Source organism: Rhinolophus ferrumequinum (assembly GCF_004115265.2).
Source record: "Rhinolophus ferrumequinum isolate MPI-CBG mRhiFer1 chromosome 15 unlocalized genomic scaffold, mRhiFer1_v1.p scaffold_54_arrow_ctg1_1, whole genome shotgun sequence".
Taxonomy (NCBI): Eukaryota; Metazoa; Chordata; class Mammalia; order Chiroptera; family Rhinolophidae; genus Rhinolophus; species Rhinolophus ferrumequinum.
This window is the reverse complement of record NW_022680357.1, coordinates 11,761,560-11,789,530: the sequence shown is the minus strand read 5'-3', so window position 1 is coordinate 11,789,530 and position 27,971 is coordinate 11,761,560. Positions and strand designations below refer to the sequence as shown.

The window sequence follows — 27,971 nt, the reverse complement described above, 5'->3', positions numbered from 1 at the left end:
CTTCACTGTGTCATGTGCTTGCCCCCCAACCCATGGTGTTCTCATTACAAAATGGCCTCAGTCCTGTGCCCCTCCCTGTGTCCTCACCCTACAACGTGACTTTGCAGCTCATCCTGTTGGGAGGTAGAGTGTGTTTCCCCGTGTTCCTCCTATCGTGTGTCCGCAGGGGGGCGGCATGAGGCAGTGATGAAGAGCGCGGGCCACAGTGTCCACCTTCCCCGCCTGGGATCCATTTCCGGCTCCATCCTCTTTGCCCATATGACTTTTGGCCACCTCCTCCGTAAAGTGAGGCCAGTAGTGGTACCTGCTTCTGAGGCTTGTGTGGAATGAGGTGTGGTCCTGAACGTGAAGAGGCTGCCGGCACAGAGTAAGCGTGGAGTAGATGGTGGCGGAACCGTCCTTCTCCATCACCTTCCGTCTGTGTTGTGCTGGTGTCGTCATCGTCGCATCTTCCTTTGCGATTCAGCTCCATTTCCTACCTTCTCGACAGAAGTGCAAGTTTTCAGTGATGCCTTCTACTTGTAAACTCAGCAGTCCACCTACTGCATTAATGCGGTGCTGAGCTTGGGCTGCCGTCTGCTGCCTTTGTCTGACGGACAGTCTAGTGAAAGAGCCTGGGTTTTGGAGTCAGAAGACGTGACTAATTGACCTGTGACTTTGGACGAGTTACTGAACTTCTCCAAGTCTCAGGCTCCGTAAAACACAGAAAATAATAGCTATGTTAATAAGGACTGTGGGAGGAGTCACTGAAATACAGACTGGGAAACATTTTGCGTGGTGTCTGGCACCTGGTGACACTCAGTAATTGTAATGACTGTTAGTGGTTTGCGTCTTGTAATCCTCCCAGCCGGTGAACCTCTTGAAGACATGTTCTCTGCCATTTATTCATTAGTATCCCAGCACGTACCACAGTATCTGACACATAGTAGGCGCTCCAAGCATACACGCTTTTTGGAGACAGACTGGAGTTTAAAACTAAGTGTCATTTAGGAGCTGTTTGACCTTGGGCAAGGTCCTCGGCCTCACCCAACGTCTGCTTCCTTGTCTGGAAGCCAGGGGGATGATATCTACGTTCCTGGCTTGTTTGGGGGTTTCAACAAGATTGTAAATTACAGAGCCTGTGACAGACCTTGATGGTGGCGGTGATGGAGTGATGTCCTGGTTTGTTTTCCTTTACCACGTGACACCATGCTGGGCCATGTAATAGTACTGTATCCCTTTTCCTGTAGGAAGCAGAAATGTGAAGAATAGAAGGGGGCTTTGTTTTTTGTTCCTTAGACTTTCCAGCACTTACTCAGAATATTCCAACGCTTGTATGGAAAAATAGCAATAGCCAAGAGAGCCCTATGAAGAGACGTGGATTTTTGATTGCATGATTTGCCAAAATGACTATTTGCTCTTCTGCGTTTCATTGCCATATATTTTGCTCTGTTTTAGAGCAGCCCTAGCTATCTACCAAATTTATTTGGAAACATGGCTTTTCAGCCCAATGCTCTGACACACCACCATCTCCTGTAAATAATTACAGTGTTTGAATTTGGCATCATGTGACAGTATGCTAGGAGGACTTGTTATCCTTTTTCAAAAGGTTGCCGTTAGGACTGGTTAGGTAGATGGTCCTGAAGGACTGAATCCTGCCGTGGATGTAAAATGCTACTCCCTCAGGATACCTCTGCCGTCTGTACCCTACGGAGAAGGCCAACACCTAGTGTCTGAGGCATAATGCCAAGTGCTGAAAGGTGGACAGGTCGAGGCTTTCAGTCATGTGGGTTTTTATTTTCTTTTTAAAATATTTTTATTTTTGAATTTGAATCTTTTTTTTTTAGGTGTAATTGACATATAACATTATATTGGTTCGAGGTGTACAATGATTTGAATTTATATATATTTTGACATGATCACAATAATTCTAGTTAACATCAGTCACCACACATAGTTACACATTTTTTTCTTACGATGAGAACTTTTAAGATCTACCCTCTTAGCCCTTGCAAATATGCAATACAGTATTATTAACTATAGTCACCATGCCATACATTACATCCCCATGACTTAATTATAGGTTTTTATTTTCACGCGTACTAAGGTCCTTCCTTACAGTGCAAACCCTGTGGGCAGACTACATTATATGGAGCTCTTAGCATTGGTGGTAATGTTTGTAGTTATACTTTGGAGCTCTAAATTTATATTATTCTGAATTAGGGTGGCCAGCCAATCTGGTTTGCTGGGGACTGTCCCGGTTTCAGCACCAAAAATTCTCAAATCCTGGGAAACCCCTTCGTTCTGGGCAAACTGAGATGGTTGGTCACCCTCATTGTGCTATAATAAGATTCTCCTCTACCCAGATTGTACTTTGTGGAGATAAACATTTTCATTGTAACTAAACGGTTTAGAAGTGAGACATGGAAAGTGGTTGATACACGCATTTAATAAAAATGTTCACCAGTCTAGGAAATAACCCACTGGGTACATATTTGGGGAGCATCATAGTAGTTGAGGTCTGTGATTTTGATCTCAGGGGTTGAAGTTGTACCCTAAGCTTTTCCTTGAATTGCTTCCTTTTGTCTGGTTTATTTTGCTGGCTGGCTTTCCTGGCATTTCTCAAGAGAATCACTAACTGTTCTTAAATAAATACGTCTCTACTGCTACTTCCCCTGCAGCAGTTTGCACAGAACTACCCACGTGCGAGGCAGGTCTGTCACAAGTCACTCCTCTAATTTGCAGCATTTGCCGTTGTGTCTTTTCCTTTGGGGCGCTTATTTAAAACCACAGCTGTGTTCACGGCTTCAGCACCACGGACAGCATGCTCCCCCTCCCCCAGTAAGCCAACCTGTGGCCATCTCATTGTACCCATTTCAAGTGCTGTGCAGCCGAACTACCTTCTGCTTTTTTGAGGCACCTTGCAGAGCCCCCCAGAGCAAATTTCAAATAATGCCACTTAACCTGGATTTTACGTCATACTGTCCCAAACATGACTTCCAGATGTGTTGAATGTGTCTAGTTGGTCTCATAGGAAAAAGCAACAGAGAGCAAGTTACTTTTATTATATGGATATGAGCCTTCTTGAAAGTATTTATACCTATTACAAAAATTATCTAACAACCCAGCTAGTAGATACATAAAGATATGTATTGAAACGCTCATAGAGGGTCACCCTGAGAGAATTTCAGGGAATAATCCATGGGGGTCTCTGTAATACTAGTCATGAAAATGATGCAATGCCAGTGCCGAAAGACACCCGTCAGAGACCATTTGGTCCCATTTTGCCATCTCACGCCCTAGAAAGAGAGAACTATTCTTCTTAGTCTTGAATAGGCCACCTGCCCTGTAACTTCCTGGTACAGAAGTTTTACAGTGAGTCTGACCCCACGTCTTCCTGATAGACTTTAATATTTCCTTTAAGTTGGTCCACTGTAAGGTCAGAGGAAAGCTGGTATTCTCTTTCTTGGCCTCTTCCTGTCAGCAGTAGAGAAGTTCCTGCAAAATTTGGATTTTTATGAATAGAACACGGCAGAGGATCGCAGGGGGTCTCTGCAGTTCATTCTTTCGTAAGGTGAAGAATGAACTTGAACTGCACCCTCATCCTGCAGTTGGTTTAATCAGATTTGTGGGGATCAGATTTAGAAACTGTGAACCCCTTCCCCTCCACGTATGCAGTACGACGGCCGTCAGTGGGGGAGCAGCCCGTGTGTGTGCACATGTGTGAACGTGTACAGCAGATCCGGAACCAACAAGCAGTTGCTCATGAGAGTTGTCTTGAACCAAGAGAGCTTTCTCTCGTTTTGGTTTGGCTTGAAAACATCCTGTCAAGTGATCTAGAGATTAAAGCCAGTTTTAAAACCACTATTTATTCTTTCATTTGCCATCAAACAGAGACTCTGAAACTTCTGGTGGATGGGTTCAAAGGCCATCGTGCCCGACCAAGTGTGGTGGTCTGTTACTGGATGCAGTTTGCAGACCAAATAATCTGTTTTCTTCTACCCGACAAGGCTGTGCCATGCAAAGAAATACACAATTGGAACCTAAGGGGAGAGCTGTGAGAACCCCAGTGAGGTTGCCTGCATTGTAATGAAATGACCACAGTATACTTTTCAGTAACCCAAAGCCTCATTCTTGGCTGGCTGTTTGGTTCATTCTTGTCCTGATTCTCCACAGTCCACACTGGAGGAACAGCTATAGCTCCTCTTTTCCTGGATCAGTTACTAAATACTTTCGGGGTCGGATTTCCCAAAGACTAAACTTACAGGAGTAACCCAAAAAAGGGGTGGGGTGTCCACAGGGAATACTCCATGTAGAAAATAGGACATATGTTTAAATTAGCCCATGCAGTGGTGATGGACACAAGGATTCTGGAGAAAGTGGGGATTTATGAGCATCTGGAAGAAAGGTGCTTCTGTTATAAGAAAGAGATGCCCAGTCAAACTAGCTTAAGAAGAAGAAAGGTGGCTGCGGTGGGGGTGGTTGGGATTCAGGAGGATTTCGCAGAATCCAGGGGCAGGAATGTGGTGAGAACTGAGGAAGGAGGGGAGCTGTGGGGACAGACAGGAGAGGCAGCTGTGGGGAAACGGCCCTCATGGCCTCTGGTTGCTGAAGACCAGCTCTCTTGGGTTGGGGCCCATACAGGACGATGTGCACCATCTTCTGCCTTCACCTTAGTTCTCAGCTAAGCTCTTCAGTGACTTGCACAGATGTCACAAGGTCCAATTGCAGACTCCCAAAGGAGAACGTGTGATTGGCTCAGTTCAGGTCAGATGTCTCCTGAAACCAATCAGCCATTTCTGGGGCTGAGGTCACACTGTACAAACAGGACTGCTGGTGCTCAGCCCCAAAAATGTGTGCAGGTGGGGGCAGGAAGGGGCTGGTGTCTTCCATGAGAAAGTAACAACCGAAATTTGCCTAGAGAGGAGACATGGCAGTGTGTTGCTTGAACATTCTTTGGATGCAAGCAACAGAAACTAAGTGGCCAATTAAAGAAAATGAAAAGGAAATTGATTGAAAGGATAAGAAGTGGTTTGTAGGATTGGAGGCAAAGCTGAAAAATAGGCTCCTGGAAAGCAGATAATTGACTCCTTCTGGGAAACTGGGAAGCAGAGCTTAATGGGAGATCGTTCCACAGCACAACCGTGCAGGTGATCTGTTCCTGCCATTTTTCATCCTTGTGTCACTCTACTCAAGAGTCGGTTTCAGGGAGAGGAAGGCGGACTGGCCCAGTTGGTGTACACACCCAGCCTTGAACTGGAAGAGCGGAAGACCTTGTCATCTTAAATGACAGCCCCAGTAGAGCTGGTGCACATTTGGGGAAGGTAGTCCTGCAAACCAGAATGGTGGTGCAGTCACCAGAAAAAGGAGAAATGAATGCAGAATGATTTGACGGACTCTGCCACAGGGAGAACATGGGAAACAAGATGCCGAGGAGAGCCCTGCATAGTCAGGAGTCTGGTATAATTTTTGAAAGTGCTTAGCATGTGTATTAGTCTGCTTAGACTGCTATAACAAATTACCATAAGCTGGGTGGCTTAAACAACAAAAATTTTATTTCTCACAGCTCTGGAAGCTGGAAGTCCAAGATCAAAGTGGCCGCAGATGCCGTGCCTGGTGAGGGCCCTCATTCTGGTTTGCACGCAGCCGCCTTCTTGTATGCTCACATGGTAGTGAGCTGGGAGACGAAGCAGCCTCTTTTGAGTCTGTTCTTCTAAGGGCACTAACTAATCCCATTGATGGGGGCTCCACCCTTCCGATCTGATCGAATCATCTCCCAAAGATCATACCAATTGATACCAACACAGCAGGGGTTAGGATTTTAGCATCTGAATTGGGGGCGTAAACATGCAGTCCATAATGCGTTAAAAAATCCAGTAATGTTTCAAAGAAATAGTTTGGTGGTTGATACAGTAATAGGATAATAAGAAAAACAATTTCAATGATAAACTCACACTACTGAATTTATGATGGTGAGACAAGTTGAATTTGTTTTAACTTCATTTTGCTATTGGTCTTTAGCTTGTAAATCGGAAAGGCAAGAGAGTTTGGAGTTGGTATTGCCACACAGGCAGAATAAAAAACAGATGTGATTTTTCATACCATTACATACAGTCGCTTTCTGTTTATTCATTTGTTTACCTGCCAGGATCGCCCTCAAGTAACTGATTGTCAGAGTTTAATAAATTTGATCCACTCAAAACTGACGCAAATTGATTTATCCCCACCAATCTGAAGGCAACTGTGGCTGAACAGAAGGCATTTAGGGAGAATTAAGTGGGAGCTGTCAAGATTAAACAAAGCTTCCCCATTTGTGTGTTGGTAGAGGAGTAGATAACACGAGCGTTTCTTATCCAGTGTGGCAACTCATTAAAACCCAAACAGCGATTCAGGTGCATGTTGATGGTATAAACTAACATCACATAGGCTTTTTAACATCCAAAGGATGTGTTTCACCAATCTCCAGTTACAAGCTATGATGCTCTTTTAGTAGGTTTTCGTAAAGAAAAAATGAGCCCTTTCATTTTAAAATAGTACTTTAACCTCTGCCCTATCCCCGTCATGTTTGATTTTATACACTAGAACTGGTTTGTTCTGAGAAACCTTTCTCTTCAAGGCAAACTTGTATTCCGCTACTCGTTAATTTAAGATGCAGTGGGAAACGCTTGGACCTGGAGGTCAGACCAAACGGGGTTTGAGTTCTGGCACCACTTTCTATTAGCACGGTGACTAGGGAGCTTTCGCATTATTTCCAGTTCAGTTTATTTACTGAGTTGCCTACGTAGGCATTTCTCATATTTTATCATCGAGTCTTCAAAATCTTACTGAGGATTAGGTATTAGGCTACATATTTTTAAAGTTTTAAATATTTCAGCATTTTGAAAACCTGAAAAACTTAAAAGCATAAAGAACACCAAAGATAGGCTAACGATTAGTAAAATGAATGCACAGCCAGCTTACGAACTAGAACATTAGCAACAGTGTTGAAGCGGCCTGTGTGCCGGTTTCAGTTAGGGATTTAAGGGCATATGCAAAATCCAAATAGCAGCGGCACATACAGTTTTCTCTCTCAGGTAATGAGGAGTTGGGAGATAGGGATTCCTGTGACCCAGGCTTTCCTGGCCTCGTTCTTCTTCATCTTTAGGGTGTGGCCTTTTTTTCCGTTTTACAGAATGGCTGCTGGAGCTGGAGGCATCACGTCTGAGTTCCCTGAAAGAGGAGAGGCCAGTGGCAAAAGGGCTTTTCAGGAAGGCCCACCCAGTGACTTCCATTCCAGAGACCAGAATTGTACTGGAGAGTGTAGTTATCAGCAAAGACCATTTTTGCTGCCGTCAAAGTGTGGGTTCAGTTAGTAAGGGAGAAAAGAGAGAAGGGCAATTAGGTGGGCAGCTAACCCCTTGTCTCTGACAGCTAAACACTTTTTTTTTTTTAATTCAAGGTGATTGGGATGACAACTGTTAGTAAAGTGACATAGGTTTCAAGCATACCATTCTGTAATACATCATCTATGTATATTGTGTTGTGTGTTCACCTTCCATCACCATGTAGTTGATCCCTTTTACGCACCCCCTTACCCTCTGGTAACCACTAAAGTATTGCCTGCCTCTGTGCATTTTTGTTTCTTCATTTGTTTGTCTTGTTCCTTTGTTATTTTCAGTTTTATACCCCACGTATCAGTGAAATCATATGGTTCTCGACTTTTTCTGCCTGATTTATTTCGCTTAGTATTCTAATCTCAAGATCCATCCATGTTATCGCAAATGGCACTATTTCATCTTTTCTTACGGCAGAAGAGTATTTTACTGTGTATATATATACACCATACCTTCTTTGCCCATTCATCTATTGAAGGACACTTTGGTGGTTTCCATATCTTGGCCGTAAATAAAGCTGCAGTGAACATCAGAGCCCATATATCTTTACGGATAAATGTTTTCATATTTTTGGAGTAGATGCCCAGGAGAGGGATTGCTGGGTCATGCTAAACACTATCTTAAACTAAGAGTTTTTGTTGTTTTTTTTAATTGCATCTGTTTATATTTTTCTATATATGTATGTATTCTTCAGAAATATAAGCTTATTTTATGTGGCTTTAAACTTCATGTAAAGGGTATCATATCCTATATACGTTCTTCCACGACTTGTTTTTTCCCCCTCACTCAGCTGTACGTTGGGGCCATCTGCTTTCACAGATAGCATTACAGTTCATTTATTCCAGTGTTGGAGAGTATTTCAGTATATGACAGTACAATAATTTACTTGTCCATTATGTTCTTGTTGGACATATAAGATGTTTTCAGTTTCTTGCTACTGTATCTTCCCTTTTCTGTTCCATTGATTAATCAACTGAGTAATTTTCTCCTTGTTATGGGTGTGATTTTCCTACCTATTTGCATTTCTGGTAATTTTTGTCTGGATTCCAGACATAGTGAATTTTACCTGGTTGGATGCTAAATATTTTTGTCTTCCTCTAAATATTTTTGAGCCATTCTAGGACACGGTTAAGTTACTCGGAAACAACTAGTCCTTTCTGTCTTGCTTTTAAATTTGTTAGGCAGGACCAGAGCAGTTTGGTTCGGTGCTAATTTTGCCCACTACTCAAGCAAACCCCTGGAGTAGTCTGCGTGCGGCGTTCCTCTCTGACTGGTGGGCACCGGAATGGTTCCCGGCCTGTGTGTGCGCTGGGGACTGCTCCTGCTCGTCCTTTCCAGTGTGTCTTTACTTGGCCGGGGGTAGTTAGCTCACACACGTGGATGAGTTCTGACTGGAGGCGCAAGGGAGACACTCAGCAGATACCTGCAGTTCTCGGTCTGCGCAGTTCTGTCTCTCCTCTCTCCTCGCTGGTTCTCTGCCCTCAAACTCTTCACACCTTGACGCCTGGACTCCCAGCTCCGTTTTCTTAACTCAGGGAGACCTTCAGGCTCTGCCTGGGTCCCCCTGCCCTGCAGCACGGCCTGGAAGCTCTCCTTGCAGTGTCTGGGGAGTTGTAAGGCTCACCTCACTTGTTTTCTGTTTCTTACGGGCACTCACTGCCCTGGCCTCCTGTTCAGGGTCGTGAGTGTCATTGGTTCCTTTAGTTCGTCCAGTTTTTCCATCGTTCCAGGCGGGGGGCGGAGGGGAAGTGGTGGAATCCAGTGTGTGTTCCTCCTCTTCTGGGAGCAGAAGTACGTCCTCATTGTGGTCTCTATTTCCTTTTTGTAATTACCAGAGGTTAGGCACCTCTTCATGTGGGGGTCATCTGACCTTGTGGATTTTCTCTTCTCCAAATTTTCTGTTCATCTCGGCCTGTTTTTGTCCACTGAGATATACAGACAGTGCCACAAAAATGTGTACACATTTTAAGATAACAGCTCTTAAAATATATATACATTTTTGTGGCACCCGGTAAATGTCTTTTTCTAGTAACGCAGGATAGTTCTTTATGTATTTTATGGATTATTACTGTTTTGTCAGCTTATGTTGGTTGTTGCTAACTTTTCTTAGATTTAATTATCTTTTCATTTTTAAAATTCTTTTGCTTTTGCAGTGCATTTTTTTGTATTGTTTTGTTTAAGAAATCATTCTTTACCCTGAGGTCATTAAGATACTCTACTATATTTTCTTCTTAAAGCTGAAAAGGTCTTTTATACTTAGGTCTTTAATTCGTTTGGAACTGATTTTTGTGTCTGGCCAGTTTTATTTTTTTCCACTTGGTATTGCCAGTTGCCCCAGCACCATTTAATGAATAGTCTGTCTTTCCAGAAAGAATCAGCATGGCGGGCCCGAGACTTCCCCTCGGAAAGGCCTGTTCACAAGGTCTGCCCGTGGCTGGCGTCTGGGAGCCTGGATTTCGGGAGGGTTCCCACCACTGTGGTACGAGGGGCTCGCTGTGCCTGAACTGTACAAACAAGTGTTTATGCTGAACGAACACCCCCTTCCCTCTGTGAGTCTGGAATGCTGGTACGTGCCAGACACAGGCTGCCTTCATGACCAGCCCCCCAAAAACCCTGGGCACGGGGTCTCTGATGAGCTTCCCAGGTAGACAACATGTCACACGTATTGTCACACACAGCGTGTTGCTGGAGGAGTGAAACACATCCTGTGTGACCCCACGGGGAGGGGACTCTTGGAAGCTGGCCCCCGATTGCCTGCGTGCTGCACCCCACGCACCCAGTCTCTTTGCTGGCCTTCATCTGTGCCCTTTGCTGGGTGCCGAGTCCTCTGAGTCCTCGCAACAAGTCATCGAACCTGGGGGTGGTCTCGGGACCCCCCACACGCTATTCTTTCCCTGCCAATATTAAAACAGTCCTGAGTTGTAGATATTGGGCAGTGTTCCTGATGACTCTTAACCATTAGTTTCTTCATCTAAACATGTAAGCCCCCTTCCCTTTCAGGCGTTTTTATCCAATGCCTGGCACACCCCCTGTATCACTCAGTAAATGGTCATTAATAACTGTAAGGAAGGAACAAGGAAAGTGCTCTGGTCGTGTGGAGGAAGGTGTTACATATTCAGCAGGAAATCTTTCCGGCAGGTATATTTTATGTTTTTGCAAAGAGTGAAGTAAACGTCCCCATATCTATTTAAGATAGGCAATCATATTTTTTTTATCATCTTGGAATATTTATGGCTCCTTTAGTGTCCTTAGTTAGGGATTTTCCACCTCCCTAATCCTGCCCCTGTGTCGTGCTCTGGGCTGAATGTCTGTGTCCCCCCCGAATTCACGTGTTGAAATCATAACCCCCAAGTGATGGTATTGGGAAGTGGGGCCTCTGAGAAATGAGTAGGTCCTTGGGGAGCAGCCCTTAGTATTGGGATTAGTGCTCTTATAAAAGGGACCCCAGAGAGCTCTTTCCCCCCTCTTTCCACCCTGGGAGGGCACAGCGAGGAGGTGACTGCCTGCAACTTGCAGGAGGGCTCTCACCGGAACCTGCCCAGGCCGGTACCCTGAACTCAGACCTCCAGCCCCCAGAACTGCAAGAAATCAGTGTCTGATGTTCATAAGCCACCCAGGCTGCGGCGTGCTGTTACAGCAGCCCGAAGTGACCACGACGTGTCACTGTGTGATTTCTCACGTAGCAAGCCAGCTCTTCAACCGGTTGCTTTTATTCATGTAATGTTTCTTATTAGTTAAACGATTCCCATGAAAATATGTTGAAAGGCATATCTGCCGTTACTTAAAACATTTTGTTTCTAGAGTATAGCGGGCATTTCTACATGTTTCTTGAATCATGTGTGTAGAAGAATGTCTCTATGTTGTCATGTTTTAAATCCCGTTGACTGTTTGACCATAGATCGCAGGTGAGCAGGTAAGCACACGCGCCGTGACTGGCGTTATACACAGTTAACTGTGAACCCATTCCTCGCAGCTGTTTTCTTTGGCCATTCCGTGTCTTTTGTCCCGCCCACATTCACATGCCTGGCCTGCGTTTCAACAGTGATTTTTTTCCTGATGGCTCCTGTGAACAGATCGGCAGTGGCCAACTAATTCCTTCCCCTAACGAAGGCGAGCGAATGCGCATGCCCGTTTCAAACACCCTCTGAATCGAGCTTAAACAAGCCGTAAAGCTCCCTGGCAGTGAGTGGGGTCCCTTCATCACTCCTAACGACGGCTGTCTCTCTCCAAGTCTCCCTCCACTCCCGTGATTCTCCACAGCTCTCCATAAACAGGTCCGTCGCAGTCCACTTATTTTACAGGAAAGTTTCCAAAGGAGGATTTATTTTTTTCTGCCCATGTTTTTTAAAGTCTGATATAAAACTATTTTGAGTGTCTCTGGTGCCATTTATGAGGCAGAACAGCTCTTTCTGATGATTTAGCTCGTCCGCTGTCCTGCCCGCCACATTGGAAGTACCATCCAGCTAGCTGGCCTGAAGTTACGGGTGTATTTTGTCATCACTGGATCCCCTTCTATTGCTGTGTCAGGCAACGCTTCTGGGTTAGAAATGGGAGTGTTACCTAGAGCGCTGCTGCCTCTTAGAGCTGTTACGCAAATTATTAAGGAACACATTGAGTAGTTGTGTTAGCCTTAGACTTTTCTCCTTTATCAGGTGAGAAACGTCAGCGCATCCCTTAGGAAGGGGTTTGGCTGCAATTAACAGACCATCCACGTCTTGGCAGCTTAAACACACAGGTTCTGCACTTCACCAGCCCAGCAGTGCCCTTGGGGACCCGGGTCCCCCGACTTTGAGCACCATCGTCCTCAGCATTCCAGTTTTCATCTTCTGGTTTGTTGCCTGGTGATCTCAGGGTGGTTGTGTTGACCATGTGCGGGTCCCCTTTTGTCAGGAAAGCAGACATTTCCCTGGGACTGTGCCCCCTGTGTTCACCTGCACCCCGAATTCTCATCAGTGAGATCCGGGTCACATGGCCATTCCTGGACTCCAGGGAGTTTTGGAAAACAGGGAAAAGGAATGTGCTTATTGGCTTGCATCAGTCAGTCCAATTTAGCGAGGCATGGCACATTGCTGCCCCAAGCAAAATTTGGTTTCTTTTGGCAAAGAAGAAGGGAGAATGGATATTGTGCATGCTTGGCGGTGTTGGGCACAGCTATGTATTCTTAATCTTTCTCTCATACACCACACCACCCACAGGTAGATACCATATCACCACCAGAATCCAGAAGGAACTTGTCACCTCTTTCCCAAACTCATTTATGAGTATGTTGCTTCCCCTGTCTCTTAGGGGGAAAAGCAATTAAATACTTTAAATAAATACAAGGTGCAAAGAGGCCTGGCCCTGCCCACCTCCTGTAGTCTGGTCTTGTATGTATGTCTCCATGTGTCTGTGTACCAGCCCCCTGTCCTTTTAAACACCCTCACACCTTCTACTCTCCTGTCCCACCACAGGGCCTTGGCACCTGCTGTTCACTCTGCTGAGAACTCTCGCCTTCACCCCCACCGCGTCCCGAAGCGCAGCATGACCTGCCCGGGGAAGCTGCCCCTGACCTTCTCAGAAAGCTCCCAACCTGATAAATGAAGGTTCGAGTTTCGAGTACCCCTGTCTTCACCACACTGATGATACATTCTAATTTTATACCTATTTGTGAGCCTTTTTTACTGTCCTGTCCTCAGTAGACATTGAGCTCCATGAGACCAAGGGCCAGGCCTAATTATACACCTGATCTGAATTCTTTAAGAATGTTTTGGCTGCAGGTTAAAACAAAAAAAGTAGCTTCAATAAAGTGGGGCTTATTTTTCTTTCCTAACAGGTCTGAATCTTGGCATTGATTCAGTTGCTTAGCACTGTCACCATCAGTGTGTCTTGCCATGTTCTTTGTGACTTGACTCATGGTTGCGAGATGGCTGCTATAGCCCAGCCATCTCCTCCATGTTTATGAAAATAAGAAGGAAGTTTGGGAGGCAGTACCAGTGATGTCGCGCCCTTTTTCCGAGAAAGCAGAAGTTTCCCCAGACTCTGCCCAGCCAATTTCTGCTTATGTCACCTTGTCACTTGGCCACTTTTAGCTAGAAAGAAGTCTGGAAACCATGTGTGTAGCTTTTCCAGCCTCTATACGGGAAGTGACCAAGGGAGGAAATGGGAGGTAGGCTAGCACACCAGTCGTGGTCTGCCCTCTCCACCCCTGTTGCCCCAGCATTGACCTCAACAAGTGCTGTGGTATTATTAGTGGGCAGGTAGGAAAAAGTCACCTGCTTTGATTATTTGCTCATTCACTCATTCATTGTCCAGTATGAGCCAGGCTCCATACTAGTCACTCTACACGCACATTTTCTTAATCTCATGATGGTTTTGGCAAGTTAGACACAGTACACTTATTTTGGGGTTAGAAATGGAATCTTGGGAAGAAGAAGTGACTTGCCTAAGGTCATGCAGCTCTCTGTGGGGCAGAACCGGTGCTCAGACCCAAAGCCGCTCCCTCCGGAGCCCTCTTACCTCCCACAGCGCTCCACTGCCTCCCAGACCCGTTACAGCTGATCCCGCGAAAATTCCCACATTTCACTTTTTTATTCCAGAGGGCAATGATTGTAAGCCTGCTAGAGGTTACCGTCCACATTCTATATGTGGGCAGAAACAGTTGACTAATAATACTGCAGCTGTGATTTGGGGTGATTTTGTATTTGGGGGTCTAATAAGGTGACACACATTTTATGAGCAGGGTTCTAATTTTTAGTTCAGGGCTCTGTAGGGTACGCTATTTAATAAGCATTTACCCTGGGGTTAGTCTGGACTCTTAACACTCTAAATACTTTGCATAATTTGCTCCTGTTTCGGTAGGTAAGGCACATTGCCAGGGGCTTTCCTGCCCTTTATTATTCCTGAGAATCCTGGCGTTCTTGTTGCAAAATAAATGAAACAATGATCATCTATATTCATGTCCACAACTTACATTATGCATTCGTGAACTAAAATATTCAAAGAGATTTCATTCCCGCACCCGTTTTTGTTTTTTTCTTTAAATCGCGTGTGTGTTGTGTGTGTGAGAGATTATAAAAGTAATAGATGCTCAATTGAAAAAAATTTGGGAAGAATGAGAAAAATTACTCATAATTCTATACCACCCAGAGGTAATAACTATGAATATTTTTGGCATGTTTCCTTCCTAATATTAAAAAAAAATTATTTCGCATAGCTGAGTTCATACATTATTTATAGTTCTGTGTGCTGTGATTTTTCATGGAACATCAACGAGCCTCCTTGTTAGTACAGGCATGATGGTGAACGGCTGTATAAAGTCCCTTCATAATCGCCGTCCTTCAGGATTTTGAAATGCTCACGAAAAAACAATGGTACAGCACCTTCAGTAAAAATCTTTTCAGTGCTATTTTTACATACTTTAAGACAGAAACATTTTCTTGATACATATGCTTCAGGACCTGTCTCTTAACACTGAAAAGATTCTGTAAATGTGTTTTGCGGAGTTACGCACCAGGGTCTACTCCCGTTCTGCCAGTCTCCCCTTTCCTCCAGCAGTCCCTTTCAGACTGTCTAATGTCTTCCTCTTTGTGTGCTTCTCCATGATTGCTTCCTGTTCCCCTGGCCTATCTTATGTGTCGTAATTTCCCCTGTTCAGCACAAGGGTGCTGACCTCAAGTCGGCATTTATCAAGAGGGCAGCACGAAAGCACGTACACCACGCAGCCATCCTTCTCCTTTCCTCTTCCCAACCCTTCTGTTCAGATGGCTTCCGAGTAGGGTGACTCAGCGCTCTGAGCCTGGGCCTCTGAGCTCGTGTTTACAGAGGGATTTCTGTAATTTCTCCCTCCCCTGGGGCTGATGCCAGAGTTAGTATGGAGAACATGTTTTCTAGTTGTGTTTGTTTTAGTTTTGTGGTTCAAGGCCTGGAAAATAGTTTGTCCTACTCCATGGGGTAATGTATGGTATAAACATGAGAACTTCTTAGAGGAGAGTTTTTTGTGTGTTTTTTTTTTAATTTTTAGAAATAGGTATTTCATGTATTTCCTTCAAAAGACATTATTTGATCCTTTCAACGTGGAAACTCATGGAGTCACCCGGGGTTCCCTCTCTTCTCCCTGATCACGTTCACGGGCGTCTGCTCAGATGGTGTGTGTACGCTTTTCCATTCATAGCTGACAACCCCAGCTCTGGAGTCAGGCTGGGTTAACCTGGATGGGAGCTGAATTTCGGGTTGCCAGATTTAGCAAATACAAATACATACAGGAGTACAAATACTGTGTGGGATGTAGTTATACTAAAAAAGCATCCATTTGAATTCACATTTAACTGGATGTCTTGTATTTTTATCTAACAGCCCTACCTGGGTTAAAATCCAGCCGCGCCGCTTATGAACTCTGTGACCTTGAATGAGCGCCTCCCCTGTGCCTCAGTTTCCCCGTTTGTATTACTACTTCTGCTGCATAGGGTTCTTGCAGGAGTCAATAAGACCATCTGTGTAAAGCACCTAGCTCAGTGCCGAGTACATAATAGGCACCCCAAAAGTGTAAGCTCTTTTGATTATTCTGGCATGTCCATTCTCCACTGCCCCACTTCCCAGAAAGCGCCAGGTCCTTTCTGCCATCTGCCTGTCACGCTGCTCTTCCTTAGCTAGGAAAGCCCCCTTCTATTTTTAGCAGGCCCTATTGCTCCTAAGCCTTTTTTTGTTGTTATTTTTCATTCCTTTCTCTCTCTCTCTCTCCCTCTCTGTTAGTTTCAGGTGTACAAAACAATGTATTAGTTAGACAGGTACACCCCTCACAAAGTGATAGCCCTCCTCCCCCAACCTACTACCCCTCTGACATCGTATATGGCTGTTATAATTCCATTGACTCTATTCCTTATGCTGTACTCCACATACTGTGACTGTATACATATTAAATTATAGTTGCACAAATCGGTAGCCACAGTATTGCCACGGGGATACGAAAGACTGTTGGGGAATATAATCAATAATGTAAAGATTTTGTAGGGTGTCCGATGGGCACTTGTATTAGGGAGACCACTTCATGGATGGTGTAGATGCCTGACCACGGCGCTGTACACCTGAAGCCGAAGCTCCTAAGCCTTTTGTTTGGCTGGAGTGTTGCTATCTCTGGGAAGGCTCTCTCACACCCCGCCTGGGTTGGTTACCCCCACTTGTGCTTCCACAGGGCCTGGTGCTCCCATCACATAACTTGACAATTCATCTGATGCCACATGGTCTGTGCCTTCTTTTGGGTCTGGTTCCCCCTAGATTTGAGCTCCAAGAGAACAAAGACAACATCTTACTTATGCCAGTGCAGCCATGACCCAGCACACAGTAGGAGAGTAGCTGTGTGTTGAATAAATGCCTAGTTGAAGACAAATAATTTCTGTTCTTCTAGCCCTAGATGACTGGGGCTTTTTCAATTTCGCCTCTCTCTTTGAAAGAACAGTGGCTGTATTTGGAGTTCAACTGTGAAACTTCTATTAAGTTTTCATTAGGTTGTATATTTAAAATCCCAAATGGGACCAAAGATTTTGGGTCGTAGCCAAAGTTCAGATTATAAAATGGAATCTTGAAGTGAAAAGAGGCAGTCATTCTAAATAAGACCTTTTCACACATCCGACACCCCAGCAGTTCTAAACAGAGGTGAATTGGGCTCATTTCTTGCTCTCAGGCAACTTGCCAGTGCCAGAGGTGAACCTGCTTAGAACTGTCCTGGCACTTCTTGGTCGCGGGACGTTGCATTGTCTCTTGCCAATATCAGCCTTGAGCCACGCCTGGCATGTACCAAGTGCCTAGTAGGATTTTGTTAAATTAATATTCCATCATTATCTTACAGTAGTACCAAAGTTGGCTCTAAGGAATATAAATACCAGGGAGGTGGTCACTTTGGGGGGAAATAATTTATGGGAGACGTGGGCCTGCAGTAACAAGTTCACACAGTGACAGAACATTTACATATTTTCTCCTCCGTGTTTTCTTAAACAGGACAAAGCTTACACACATTTAGATGGTCTTCTTTCTTCCTATTTGTAGTATCACAGCCCTGTTCCAGTTTTTATCACCTGTTGGCTGAAAAGCATTAAATCGTGTCTCCGACATCTTCTCTCCCTTCACTCACCTCCCTCAGAACCGTCCTGTCTGCCTTCGGCAGGTAAATCTTCACGAGGACACGGTCCTCCTAACATGACACCCTTCTCAGGACACGTCAGGACTCCCACACCCTCCTTGCCTCCCTCTCCTGTATAGTGCAGGTGCCTGGGTCATCGGGACATTATTTTCAGAAGTACACGTCACTTAAACTCTGGGGGTGCCTGCAGTGACAGAAACCCAAACAGACTTTCCGAAAAACAGAGAGCTGCTTGTGTGGTGAACCTTAGCTCGCCTCAATTCTGCAGTTACCACAAGCTGATCCTAACGTTCACATGGAAGTGCAGAGGACCCAGAATATCTAAAACAGCCTTGCAAAAAGCAGAACAGAGTTGGAGGACTCACACTTCCGATTTTAAACTTCCAAGAAAGCTACAGTAATCAAAACACTGGGGTACTGGCATAAGGATAGATACAGATAGATAGATCAGTGGTATATAACTGAGAGCCCAGAAATAAACCCTCACGTTTAGGGTCAGTTGATTTCTGACGAGGTTGCCAAGATACTTCAATGGCGAAAGGGCAGTCTTTCTTACAAACAGGGCAACTGGACATCCACCCGCAAATGACTGGATCTGCCTCTTTTCTTTTTATTTATTTTAGTAGAATTAAATATAAAACTATTTCCAGGAGATATGGGAATTCTCAACTCTTAGGCATCTGACAACATAACTAAAAGTAAATGAACATAAAAGTTGGCAGAATTACAAGGAGAAAAGGATCGATCCATAGTCACAGACTCAACCAAGTCTTTCAGAAATTGGTGAAGATCAATAGGCCAAAAGCAAGGAATAAGTAAATAGGAGATTTGAATCACACCATTAACAAGTTTGAGTGAGTGGAGATGTGAAGAATCCCATATTCAGCAGTCAGAGAATGCACATAAGCTCACGTGGGATGTTTGGAAAAACTGGCGTGTACTTGGCTGTAAAGGAAATCTCTCTGCCGCTAATCTCTCTAGTCATCGTTTCTGAAATGGTTTTTGTCTTTTCCCTCTGGGTCTTTCCTCCGTTAGTTCTACCAGGGCCTGTTTCACTTCTGCCTATTTTATGATCCTCTAGACTGAATTTCTTTATTTCTGCTTTCTGGTCTTAGCTGTAATTTCCTCATAAAGAGTTTTTTGCTTTCTTTTTAAATTTCATGGTAGAAATGAAATGTTGGGTGTAATTTTTACCTGCTTATGGCAGCTTTTTCCAGGTGAGTCTTCATCATCCCTACAGAAGGTGGGCTGCTCATTGCCGTCATGTTTCTTATGCGGCCTTTGCATGATACCAAGCACATTCCCCAGGACTGACACAGTGCAGGAATGACGGCCTGTCCCCACTTTGCTTTTCTCAGTAACACTTCATAACACCTGAAACAGATGGGTGCGCGTCTAAACTTTCCTCAATATATTATCCGACTCCCAGTTTGAAGGGAAGAATTTGTGTGTTTTTGGCTCACAGCTTGCCCCCCACTAACTAAATCAGTGCCTTATATGTAGTCGGCACTCAATAAATATTTGTTGAATAAATTGGCACGGGGGGGGCTCAAAAAAAAAGATGTGGAATTGAATTGGTCATTTTAAAGCCCATTTGTTGAAGTTTTAATATGTTGTTATAGGAAGTGTGGAATCCAGGAATCAGAGGGAAGAGGGTCCCCACACGCTTTCCAACTCTTTATAGAAATAATTATCTCCACACTGAATCCTGTGTGCCGGCAGGGGGGTGCTTAATGACATGAAGACATTGAGCCCTTGCACGCTCACACACGTGGTGGAATGTAACATGTCTCTCGCCCTGTATCAGGGGCAGTTGGTGAGACGCATGTGCAGTGAGTCAAGCCATCTGGACGCTAAGAATTTTTCCCAGTAAAGTGTGCACACAGTCTGCAGGGCCGCCAGTTTAGTAAGAAAACCTTCAGTTTGGGACTCCTGTTCAAAGCTGGGCCCACGCTCTGCAAGATGACCCACTGAGATGGGGAAGAAAGGTTACAACTATTTACTTTTTATCTAAATAAAAGAAATTAAGCTTCACTCATATTTAATACTACAGCAGTGCTGGGTCACATGGCCACTTAGGCATTGAATTTCCAAGGCGTCCTGAGGGGAACCCCTGGGAACAAGGGCTTCCATGTCACTTGTTGATTTGCTTTTAGCTTATGGTTACTTTTTTTTTTCTTTTCTTTTCTTTTTTTTTTTGAGGAGGGCGCAGCTCACAGTGGCCCATGTGGGGATCGAACAGGCAACCTTGGTGTTATTAGCACCAGGCTCTACCCAACTGAGCTAACCAGCCACCCCGCTTATGATTACTTTTGCAGTTTCCATGTGCCTGGTTGATAGATTTCTAGATTATTCTCTTATGTTAGTAAACGCACAAACAGCCTCGGCCATTTCAGGACGTGACCCTCACTCTTCCAGGGGCGCCCTGGCGGAAGGAGCAGACAGAGGACCTGCAGCGGGTGCTGCGGCACGTGGACAGTGAGATCCCGCTCGTCCTCGTCAGCGGCAACCACGACGTGGGCAACGCCCCCACCCCCGAGACCATCGCTGAGTTCCAGCAGACTTGGGGAGACGACTACTTCAGCTTCTGGGTCGGGGGCGTCCTGTTCCTGGTCCTCAACTCCCAGTTCCTGTGTGACGCCTCCAGGTGCCCCGCCCTGAAGCAGGCCCAGGACCGGTGGCTGGAGCAGCAGCTGAGCACCGCGGGGCAGCGGAAGTGCCAGCACGCCGTCGTCTTCCAGCACATTCCGCTGTTCCTCGAAAGCATCGACGAGGACGACGACTACTTCAACCTCTCCAAGACCGTTCGGAAGGAGATGGCCGACAAGTTCCTTAAAGCAGGTAGTGTCTGGGCGGAAGGGTGGTCGGAAGAGGTTTCCAGATCCTTCTCCTGCCTGTCTACAGCCTGGCAAAGGGGAGCGAGGATGGGGCTTTGGACAGAACTAGGTCCTGATCCGAGCTCTGCCTGTCATTCACGGGCTCTGTGGTCTTGGACAAGCAGCATAGCCCCTCTGGGCCTCAGTTTCCTCATCTGTGAAGTGGGAATAGCAGAAGTAGCTCTCATAGGCTGGTTGTGAGGATTAAATGAGAAGTGGCCTGTAAAGCATTAGAACAGTTTGCCCCTAGCCTACAAGTCTTAAAGTTGTGGCAGCTGTGAGTAGCTGAGAATGGGGGCCCTGCAGGTAGGGGTTATTGGGGAGGGGGTGCGTCTGAGTGTGGCTCTGTGTGCTCTGGAAGAGGGAAGATGCCAGGGGCACCTTTTCTGATTCCTCTGAAAAGCAGGAACTTGCCGGAGGGCAGGTGACCTTGGAGACCAAGCTTCACACTGGTGTTAGATATATAACCTGGGAAATCCTGGGGCAGGGCTGTAACAGGCAGGTAGGTCCTGGGGCCTCCTCAGTTTTCCTTTTGAGAGGACTGAGTTCTCCTCCAGAACCAGGAGAGAGAAGCGTATTTAGTGTGATCGCACCTTGCTGTACATTTTTAACTGATCATACATGTGACACATGCGTGCGTGCACGCTCACACAAAATGAAGATGCTCCCTTTGTAGAGATCTCAGTTTCCAGGGGTGCTCTGTGTGGGACCAGCTGGCACACCTCATTTTTCCTGGTAGCATCTGCAGTATTCCTCTCACAAAAAACAGTGTGTTCTGAGCCAATCCCGAGTTACCAGTAACTTGGCAGGATTCCAGTTTGACAAATGGTGTCTCTCTTGTTTTGGTCCTAATGCCTCCTTTTAGATATTTCCAGTGTGTATTTCATCAGACTTTTCTAAAATTTATATATATATGCGTTTACTTGTTAGGGGGTAGGGAGAGGGAGGTGGCCTGACCCAGTAGCAAACATTCATTAAAAAAAAAAAAAAAAAAAATCCTGACACTCTCTTTTCATCTCTGAGCATTAAATGTGTTCGCATTTACTTGTGGAAAGTACAATAGGCCCCTCTATATTTTTGAGGCATTTTACAAAAAGCTTGCATAATTGGAGACATTTTCCAACTGTTCCGTGGAGATGAAGTTAGAAAACTTCTATTAAGGCTTTTGAAATTTTATGCCATGCTTGAGTTGGTGCAGAAAACCGTTCTGCTGACAAGGAAACGAGGTGTCAGGATGGCATCAGCACGCCATGGAGACTATTTTGTAACAGAGAATAATGTCAGAGAGAACATTTAATGCCACTGAAATGATTCCTTTCATATTAGATGTTAAATGGTGCAGGCGCTGGTCTTTGTTCTCCGTTCTTGTCAACGAGTTTTGAGTGGCGTGTGGTTCTGGGTTTCCCATTGTGGGATGGAACACGTGCATCCACTTCTTTAGGCCACCATTACATCTCACCTGGGTCAGAGCAACAGCTCTGAGCTGGCCCCCCTGCCCCGCTCACCCCATTTCCGTCCCTTCTCCGCCTGGCAGCCAGAGGGCACGTTATGGCTCCGCCTCCATGTGCTGAGGCCCCTCACCCCCAGGAGAAGGCCAGCTCCTCACCCTGCCCCGTCATCTCACCTGGCCAACCCCCAGCCCCTCCCTGAGTCTTCCCTCGTCTTTCCCGGACCCCAGCAGGTTGGTACGTCTTGACTTTCTGAATCTCAGCTCCCGGAGCACAGCGACGCTGTTATCGTCACCGCTGCATTCAGGGGATCGGGTCTTAGCTCATAACAAAATGCCTCGTCAACATTTGTGGGAGGAATGGAGACCTGAAACCCTCTGACTCCTGTCCTGCCCTCAGTGGCCGACTGACACAGCTGGTGCCTTTGATTGACATCCGCTATGTGCCAGGCAGAGAGCAGACCAAGTCCGTGTTCTCGCAGAACTTCAGGCACAGCGTTTCGCGGTGTGTTCCGAGTATCAGCACACATCACTTGGGCCTTGGTAAAGCCACTTGTGCGTCTTCCGCTCTGATCCATGTGCTGGCTTTCCAGGTTCACTCAGCAGTTTCTCTCTGCACAAGTGGCCCCCAATATTCCCACCAGGCACCACCTTAACGTATGAGAAGGTGTTCTCTTCTTGGCTACCGGCCTTAGGATCTTCACCTAAATAAACCTGCTCACAAGGAAAACCAGAGAGATCGGTGCCCTTCCTGCAGTCACCTTTCAGTTTTAGTGGCTTCACCAAACCAGGCTGAATGGCCTTTCAGACAGAGAACAAACTGTGGGCAACGTCCGGAAGAGATCTGGATGTGGCAGGCTGAGGGAAGCCCAGGTCGGGGGGCTGCCCTGGGGAATTGGAGGCGCCCGTGACCCAGGAGCGCAGGAGGCGGCTTGGGTCACAGCAATGTAGTTTGAACTCATTTTGGAAAGCCAGAAGTTCAAGTGACATTTTGTAAAATTCATGAACTTAAAGATCGAGATAACACTCGGTGGCAGATGGTGTTTAACCCTGCCTCAGCTTTCCCCCAGAGCAATATTATTCCCTAATATGATTTCAGGCTCATTTATCTCCTTGTGCTAAAATGCCAGTACTCAAAAATATGTCAGAAGCTCATCGTAGCTTTTAATTATGATAATTGTGTTGTTATAAAATACCCTTTGAAAGAGCACATCCCTCCTCAAACCACCATGGAGGTAAAACCCAGCTTCCTTCCCGCAAGCTTAATGAATAATTCTGAATCATTGTGTGGGATGAATAAGTGATTTAATAACGAGCGTCAACAATCATCTCACATTGTTGCATTAACTTCTAAATGGGACGAGGTAGACGAGGAGGAGGGGTGTTACTATACACTGGGCCACCGTGTGTGTACGGACTCCATCTGTGAAGCCAACCCGCTGGCTCCCCAGCTCAGGTTTCCCTAGAAACGGATGCGTTCTGTTTCTACTTCTGACACTCAGAGAAAAAAAAAATCCTTCTCTGTATGATACAGAAATGTTGTGAACAGCCAGTACAAATAAACAGTTATCAGAGCAGCACAGATACCCAGATGTGAAGCGGCACCCGTCTTTTCTCTCTTCTTTTTGCTCTGCCCAAGAATAATCAATTTCGTCACCTCCATGGGATATAGAAATGGGTTTTCCCCTTAATTCACCTGATACCTCGTTGGAGTTGCAAAGACCGACAGTAGATAATGAAATCTTGGTTGAACCTGGCCGTTGTCTCTGTCTCTCCTGCCTTTTTCAGCAGCACGTTAATATGTGACCCAGCTAATAGGGATTCCAGTTTAAAAACTCACTTTAAAAAAAACAAAAGTCTAGCTCTAACCTAACTGTTTGCCTTGATGTCGCAGTACCTTTTCTCTCTTCCACTCTCAACAGAGGGATTAGAACTGTGTAGTAGAGAGTCCAGAGGGAAATGACAATTACAAAAAATGCCAATAAGTTGATATTTCCAGAAAAAGTTAATGAGTAATTTTAGAGAATTATAGTTTCATCTCTAGTCCTTATGCTTTGAGAGAGAGAGAGAGAGAAAGAGAGAGAGAGATTTCTTCGCCCAAGGTTATGGTTTTAGAATTTCAAAGTTTTAGAGAACAAAAAGATTAGGTTTCCAGGGTTCACTTTATAGGAAAAATAAAACATCAAATTGTACTCTAACATCTTACTGCGTTGTACTGAAATTATTTGTTTACATCCTGGTTCTCTGAGGCCTGGGATCCCAGCTGTGTTCGCCTTTGTACGCCCAGCCCCAGGCAAGGCTGTCACATAGCAGCCCCGCAGTAAATAAATATTGTTTAAATGAAATTGATTTAAACTTGATTCAAATCTATTTATCAGCAGAATCATAGGTACTGGCCAGATTACCTGTGAATTGGTGTTCACCAGCTGACTTTTCGATGGGAAATGCATTAGCTGGAGCGGGGGTTGGCAAACTTTTTCTGCCAAGGGTCAGGCATTTTGAGCTACAGTCTCTGCCCTTGTAGCATGAAAGTAGCCACAGATGATACAGTGCAAATGGGCGTGGCTGTGTTTCAATAAAACTTTATTTACAAAAACAGGCAGTGGGCCTGCAGGCCATAGTTTCCCAGCGTAGAGAAATGTTCCCTTTACGGGTGATGCTCTTGCTTGCCCCGAGACCTTGTCCACACTGTATGTACGTCCGATTCCAGAATGCTGCCGGTGACTCCACTGTGACGCCTGCATGAACAAGGCTCAGGTTCCTGAGTGGAGGGCATGTGTAGGGAGACCCATTCCCCTGGAGGCCCATGATGTCATGGGAGGTGGGGGAGGACGTGGGAGGGGACAGGGTGCACTTAAAATTCACCCCTTGAATGTTTCTTTTCACATATGCTAGAAAAACATACGACCAACTCATCCATTTGATGAAAAGGCTAAGTAAATAATAGTGTGTGTAGTACGCAGGTGAGGCAGAACTTGTGAAGGTGGTACAGCGGTGACGTGTTCATGCCAGCAGGGTGGGTGACGCCATAGAACACTGAGGGTGAGCGGGCAGGCTTTGACTTGGGACAGATTTCCACGCAAATCCTATGCGCAAATCTAATCCAGGTAAGCTGCCGAGCATCTCTCTGCCTGTTTTCTCACTTGTTAAATGGGGGTGTCGTCCTCACCATCCCCGGCGCATAGGGTTCGTGTGAGAATCAAGTAGAGTGAGGCATGCGCAAAAGCACTTGGCATCGATAGTGTGTGCGTGATAAAGGGTGGCTTGTTGTATGACCCGGACCATGTTTCAAGCCCCCAGCAGGCCGATGTGCTGTGGGGGGTCTGGCTTCATCTCTTTGTCAGACAGAGTCGCTCTTCTTACCCCTGGGGTGTTGGCAGGAGTGGGGCAGGGTCTTCTCGCCCGCTGTTCATGACGATGTCCAGGCAAGACAGGCGTGTCGAATTTGGGGCCATGCCTGCAGTGTGCTAGCATAACTTTATGAGTTGAAAAAGGAAGGAATTACTAACTCTTTTCCTAATCCAAACTACAGGAAGTGTAGCAAGACAAAAGTGCTCCTGGCTCCTGGGACCTGGGATATGCAGGAAGATAAAGTATCTCAGGGAATCTGAGATTTCTCAGGGTGGGTGAGGAATGCATGTTTTATCAAAAGGGTGTGTTTATTTAAAAAGTTGGGAAGCACTGAACTGGATGGAAAATTCCGATGGAATTTAGTGATAGAATTTGACTCTTCATTATTTTTTTAAAGCACATACTTCACCTGTTAATCTCCTGGTAAACATACCTTTGAATGCATAACTTCGCAGTCACTATTTTCTGAATCCCACAAGACAGTGGGGATCATCTTGTGATGGCCTCTGTTTAAAAAGCATTTTAAAAACAATCTTCATGGTTCTTTTTTTTTTTTTTTTACCAACTTTCAAGGGAGAACTCACTAGCAGTCCTTTTTAAACATCCGCAGAGTTTAGAGTGTTTGGGCCACATCAGCTTGAGGAATTTACCCTCTTAAAACTTAACTTTTGACAATTTGGTCTTGAGTTCATTTTCCCAGGTTTGGTCTATTTTATGGCTCCGTCAGTTCACCACCATAGGGCATCACGCTTTAATCATGTGACGCCTGTATTTCATTCTTTATAAACCCAGATAAAAGACCAACTGCCGAAGCTACATCTGGTGTGAAGTGATGGATTACATTTTTCACTTTGGAGGTACCCTTAACAGTTGGGCTCATTAAAGCTAAAATCCAGTCCTGACGGTAAATATTTACAAATTGAGAATCTGGCGTGTGTAAATGTGTGCTGCTGGTTCCCAAAGTTAAGTCAATGTTTATTCGTTTAGCAGATAGCACGGTCCTTGTGCTAAGCACTGGGGACGGCCGTGAACCAGACAGCTAGAGGCCCGTTCTCGGGGACGCTGGGTCGCTCCGACACTGAGAATTACAGAGCTTGTTGAAAAATCGCACTTGGCGCCTCAGAAAGGTGCGTGGAAAACAGCCATATCTGTGGAATATATCAAGTCACAATATTATATCTCCTTTTTTTAGGTCATGTTTTAAAAATAGCAATGAGTGTCATTTTCAAATGAGCAGTGGGATTCCTTTGTCAAGTCTCAATATCCCTCACTTAGTTGAACACTCTTACTTCCTCTGCTAGCTCACAGTATTTTGTATTTACTGGACTTGCTTTCAAGTTAAGAGGCCTTTGCCCCCACTGTGTCCAACAGTGTAAGTACCATTTTAGGATACTGCCACCTAAAACAAGCGAGAGATTGCTTTAATTCCATTGCCCTATTTTACTTAACAAAAATGTTTGCATGTTGATTCCTGTGGATGTAAAAGAATGGCACCCCTTTGGATAAAGCACCCGGGTGCAGACATGGTGCTGCACGCCCGCTCTTCACAACCTTGAGGATATTTTGACCGTGGCTGTTGCCCAGGTGAGAACACCAAGCACACAGTAGGAACAAGCAGAGGCTCTCTGGCTCCTGAGTCCATTTTAGATTGAACTCATAGACACATCAGAGGAAGGAGAAGAGTTTTTCTGAAATGTCTCCTGTGCGTAAGGCACCGTCCTACGGCTGTGGGGGTCCAGGCCAGGAGCCTCTGCAGCAACATTGCCCAGGTAGAAGGGGCCTTGCCTGGGGCAGGTGTGAGGCCGCCTTAGCCATGGGGCCTCCTGCCCTGGTCAGGGTCTGTGCCCTCACTTCCTGTGCTACCACCGAAGGAAGGCACCTATGTCGGAGAGCAGTTTTTCTCCTGACAAAAGCCAACGATTACCAAGTTCTTTGAGAGCCGTGGCTAATGGGCAGTTTATGCTCATGCACGTTCTTGTCAGGGGCCGTTGTCATTGTCACCACAGCCTGCAAGGTGCTGGCCCTCTGCATTGTACTGACATGGCAAACTCAAGTTGTAAGGGCTGAATCACATGTTCAGGTCGCAGAACTACGAATGAAGCAGGGTTTTGTGGGGGTCGGATGAGATTATCCGACACCTTGGCGCAGGCCCTGCTGCCTGGTAATGCTAGTGCTGTTGATATGACCCCTCTTACTGTCATCGTTATCATTGTTAAAATACGTAAATGGCAACACCAGAGAAATGGCTGTATAAGGAACATTTTACTCTTTTCCATCAGTTCACACCTCTGACCCCCTGCTGGGTTGCCAGAGTGTTGCCAGAATTGGAACCCAAGTCTTTCTGGCTGCGTTCTTTCTACGGCTGCTCTGCCCACCACACTGGAGTGCCACGTCTCAGAGACAGTCCCGTGTTGTGCCATCAGTGGGTGCCAAAACCCACAGGGTCACCACCTGCCTCGACTCTGTTTTATTCCATAAGCTGTTGAACGATTAACGTTACATTCATCTCATAATAACTACCACTTAGTAATTTCTAGCCACAGGTACTCTTCTGATTTTATAGACAAGGAAACTGAGGCACTGAGGGACCGAGCAGCTTCCCCCAGATCCACACAGCTGGGAAGTGGCAGAGCTGGGCGCTGGTCCCAAGGCTCTGAATCCAGGGCCCGGCCTCTTCACCACGTTGCCGTCGGGGCAGTGAGTGCGTACGGGGCGTGGGTGCTGACAGCAAGCTGAGAGGAGCCGGGCCAGCTCGTGTGGGGGCAGGTCCCAGCTACTCACCCACCACGTCCACTTCCCACCTGCCCTCCGAAGGGGCTCTTGGGAGCTGGGCC

General features: G+C 45.8%; 1 protein-coding gene across 2 annotated transcripts in view; it reads left to right on the top strand.

Annotated features, from left to right (window-relative positions):
- Window positions 1-27,971, top strand: part of CPPED1 (calcineurin like phosphoesterase domain containing 1) — a 77,527-nt gene that overhangs the window by 30,979 nt on the left and 18,577 nt on the right. For both annotated transcript variants that reach the window (XM_033101913.1, XM_033101914.1), the window contains exon 3: window positions 19,882-20,304. In XM_033101913.1, the coding sequence (XP_032957804.1) occupies window positions 19,882-20,304 (423 nt within the window). The remainder of the gene's footprint in view (window positions 1-19,881; window positions 20,305-27,971) is intronic.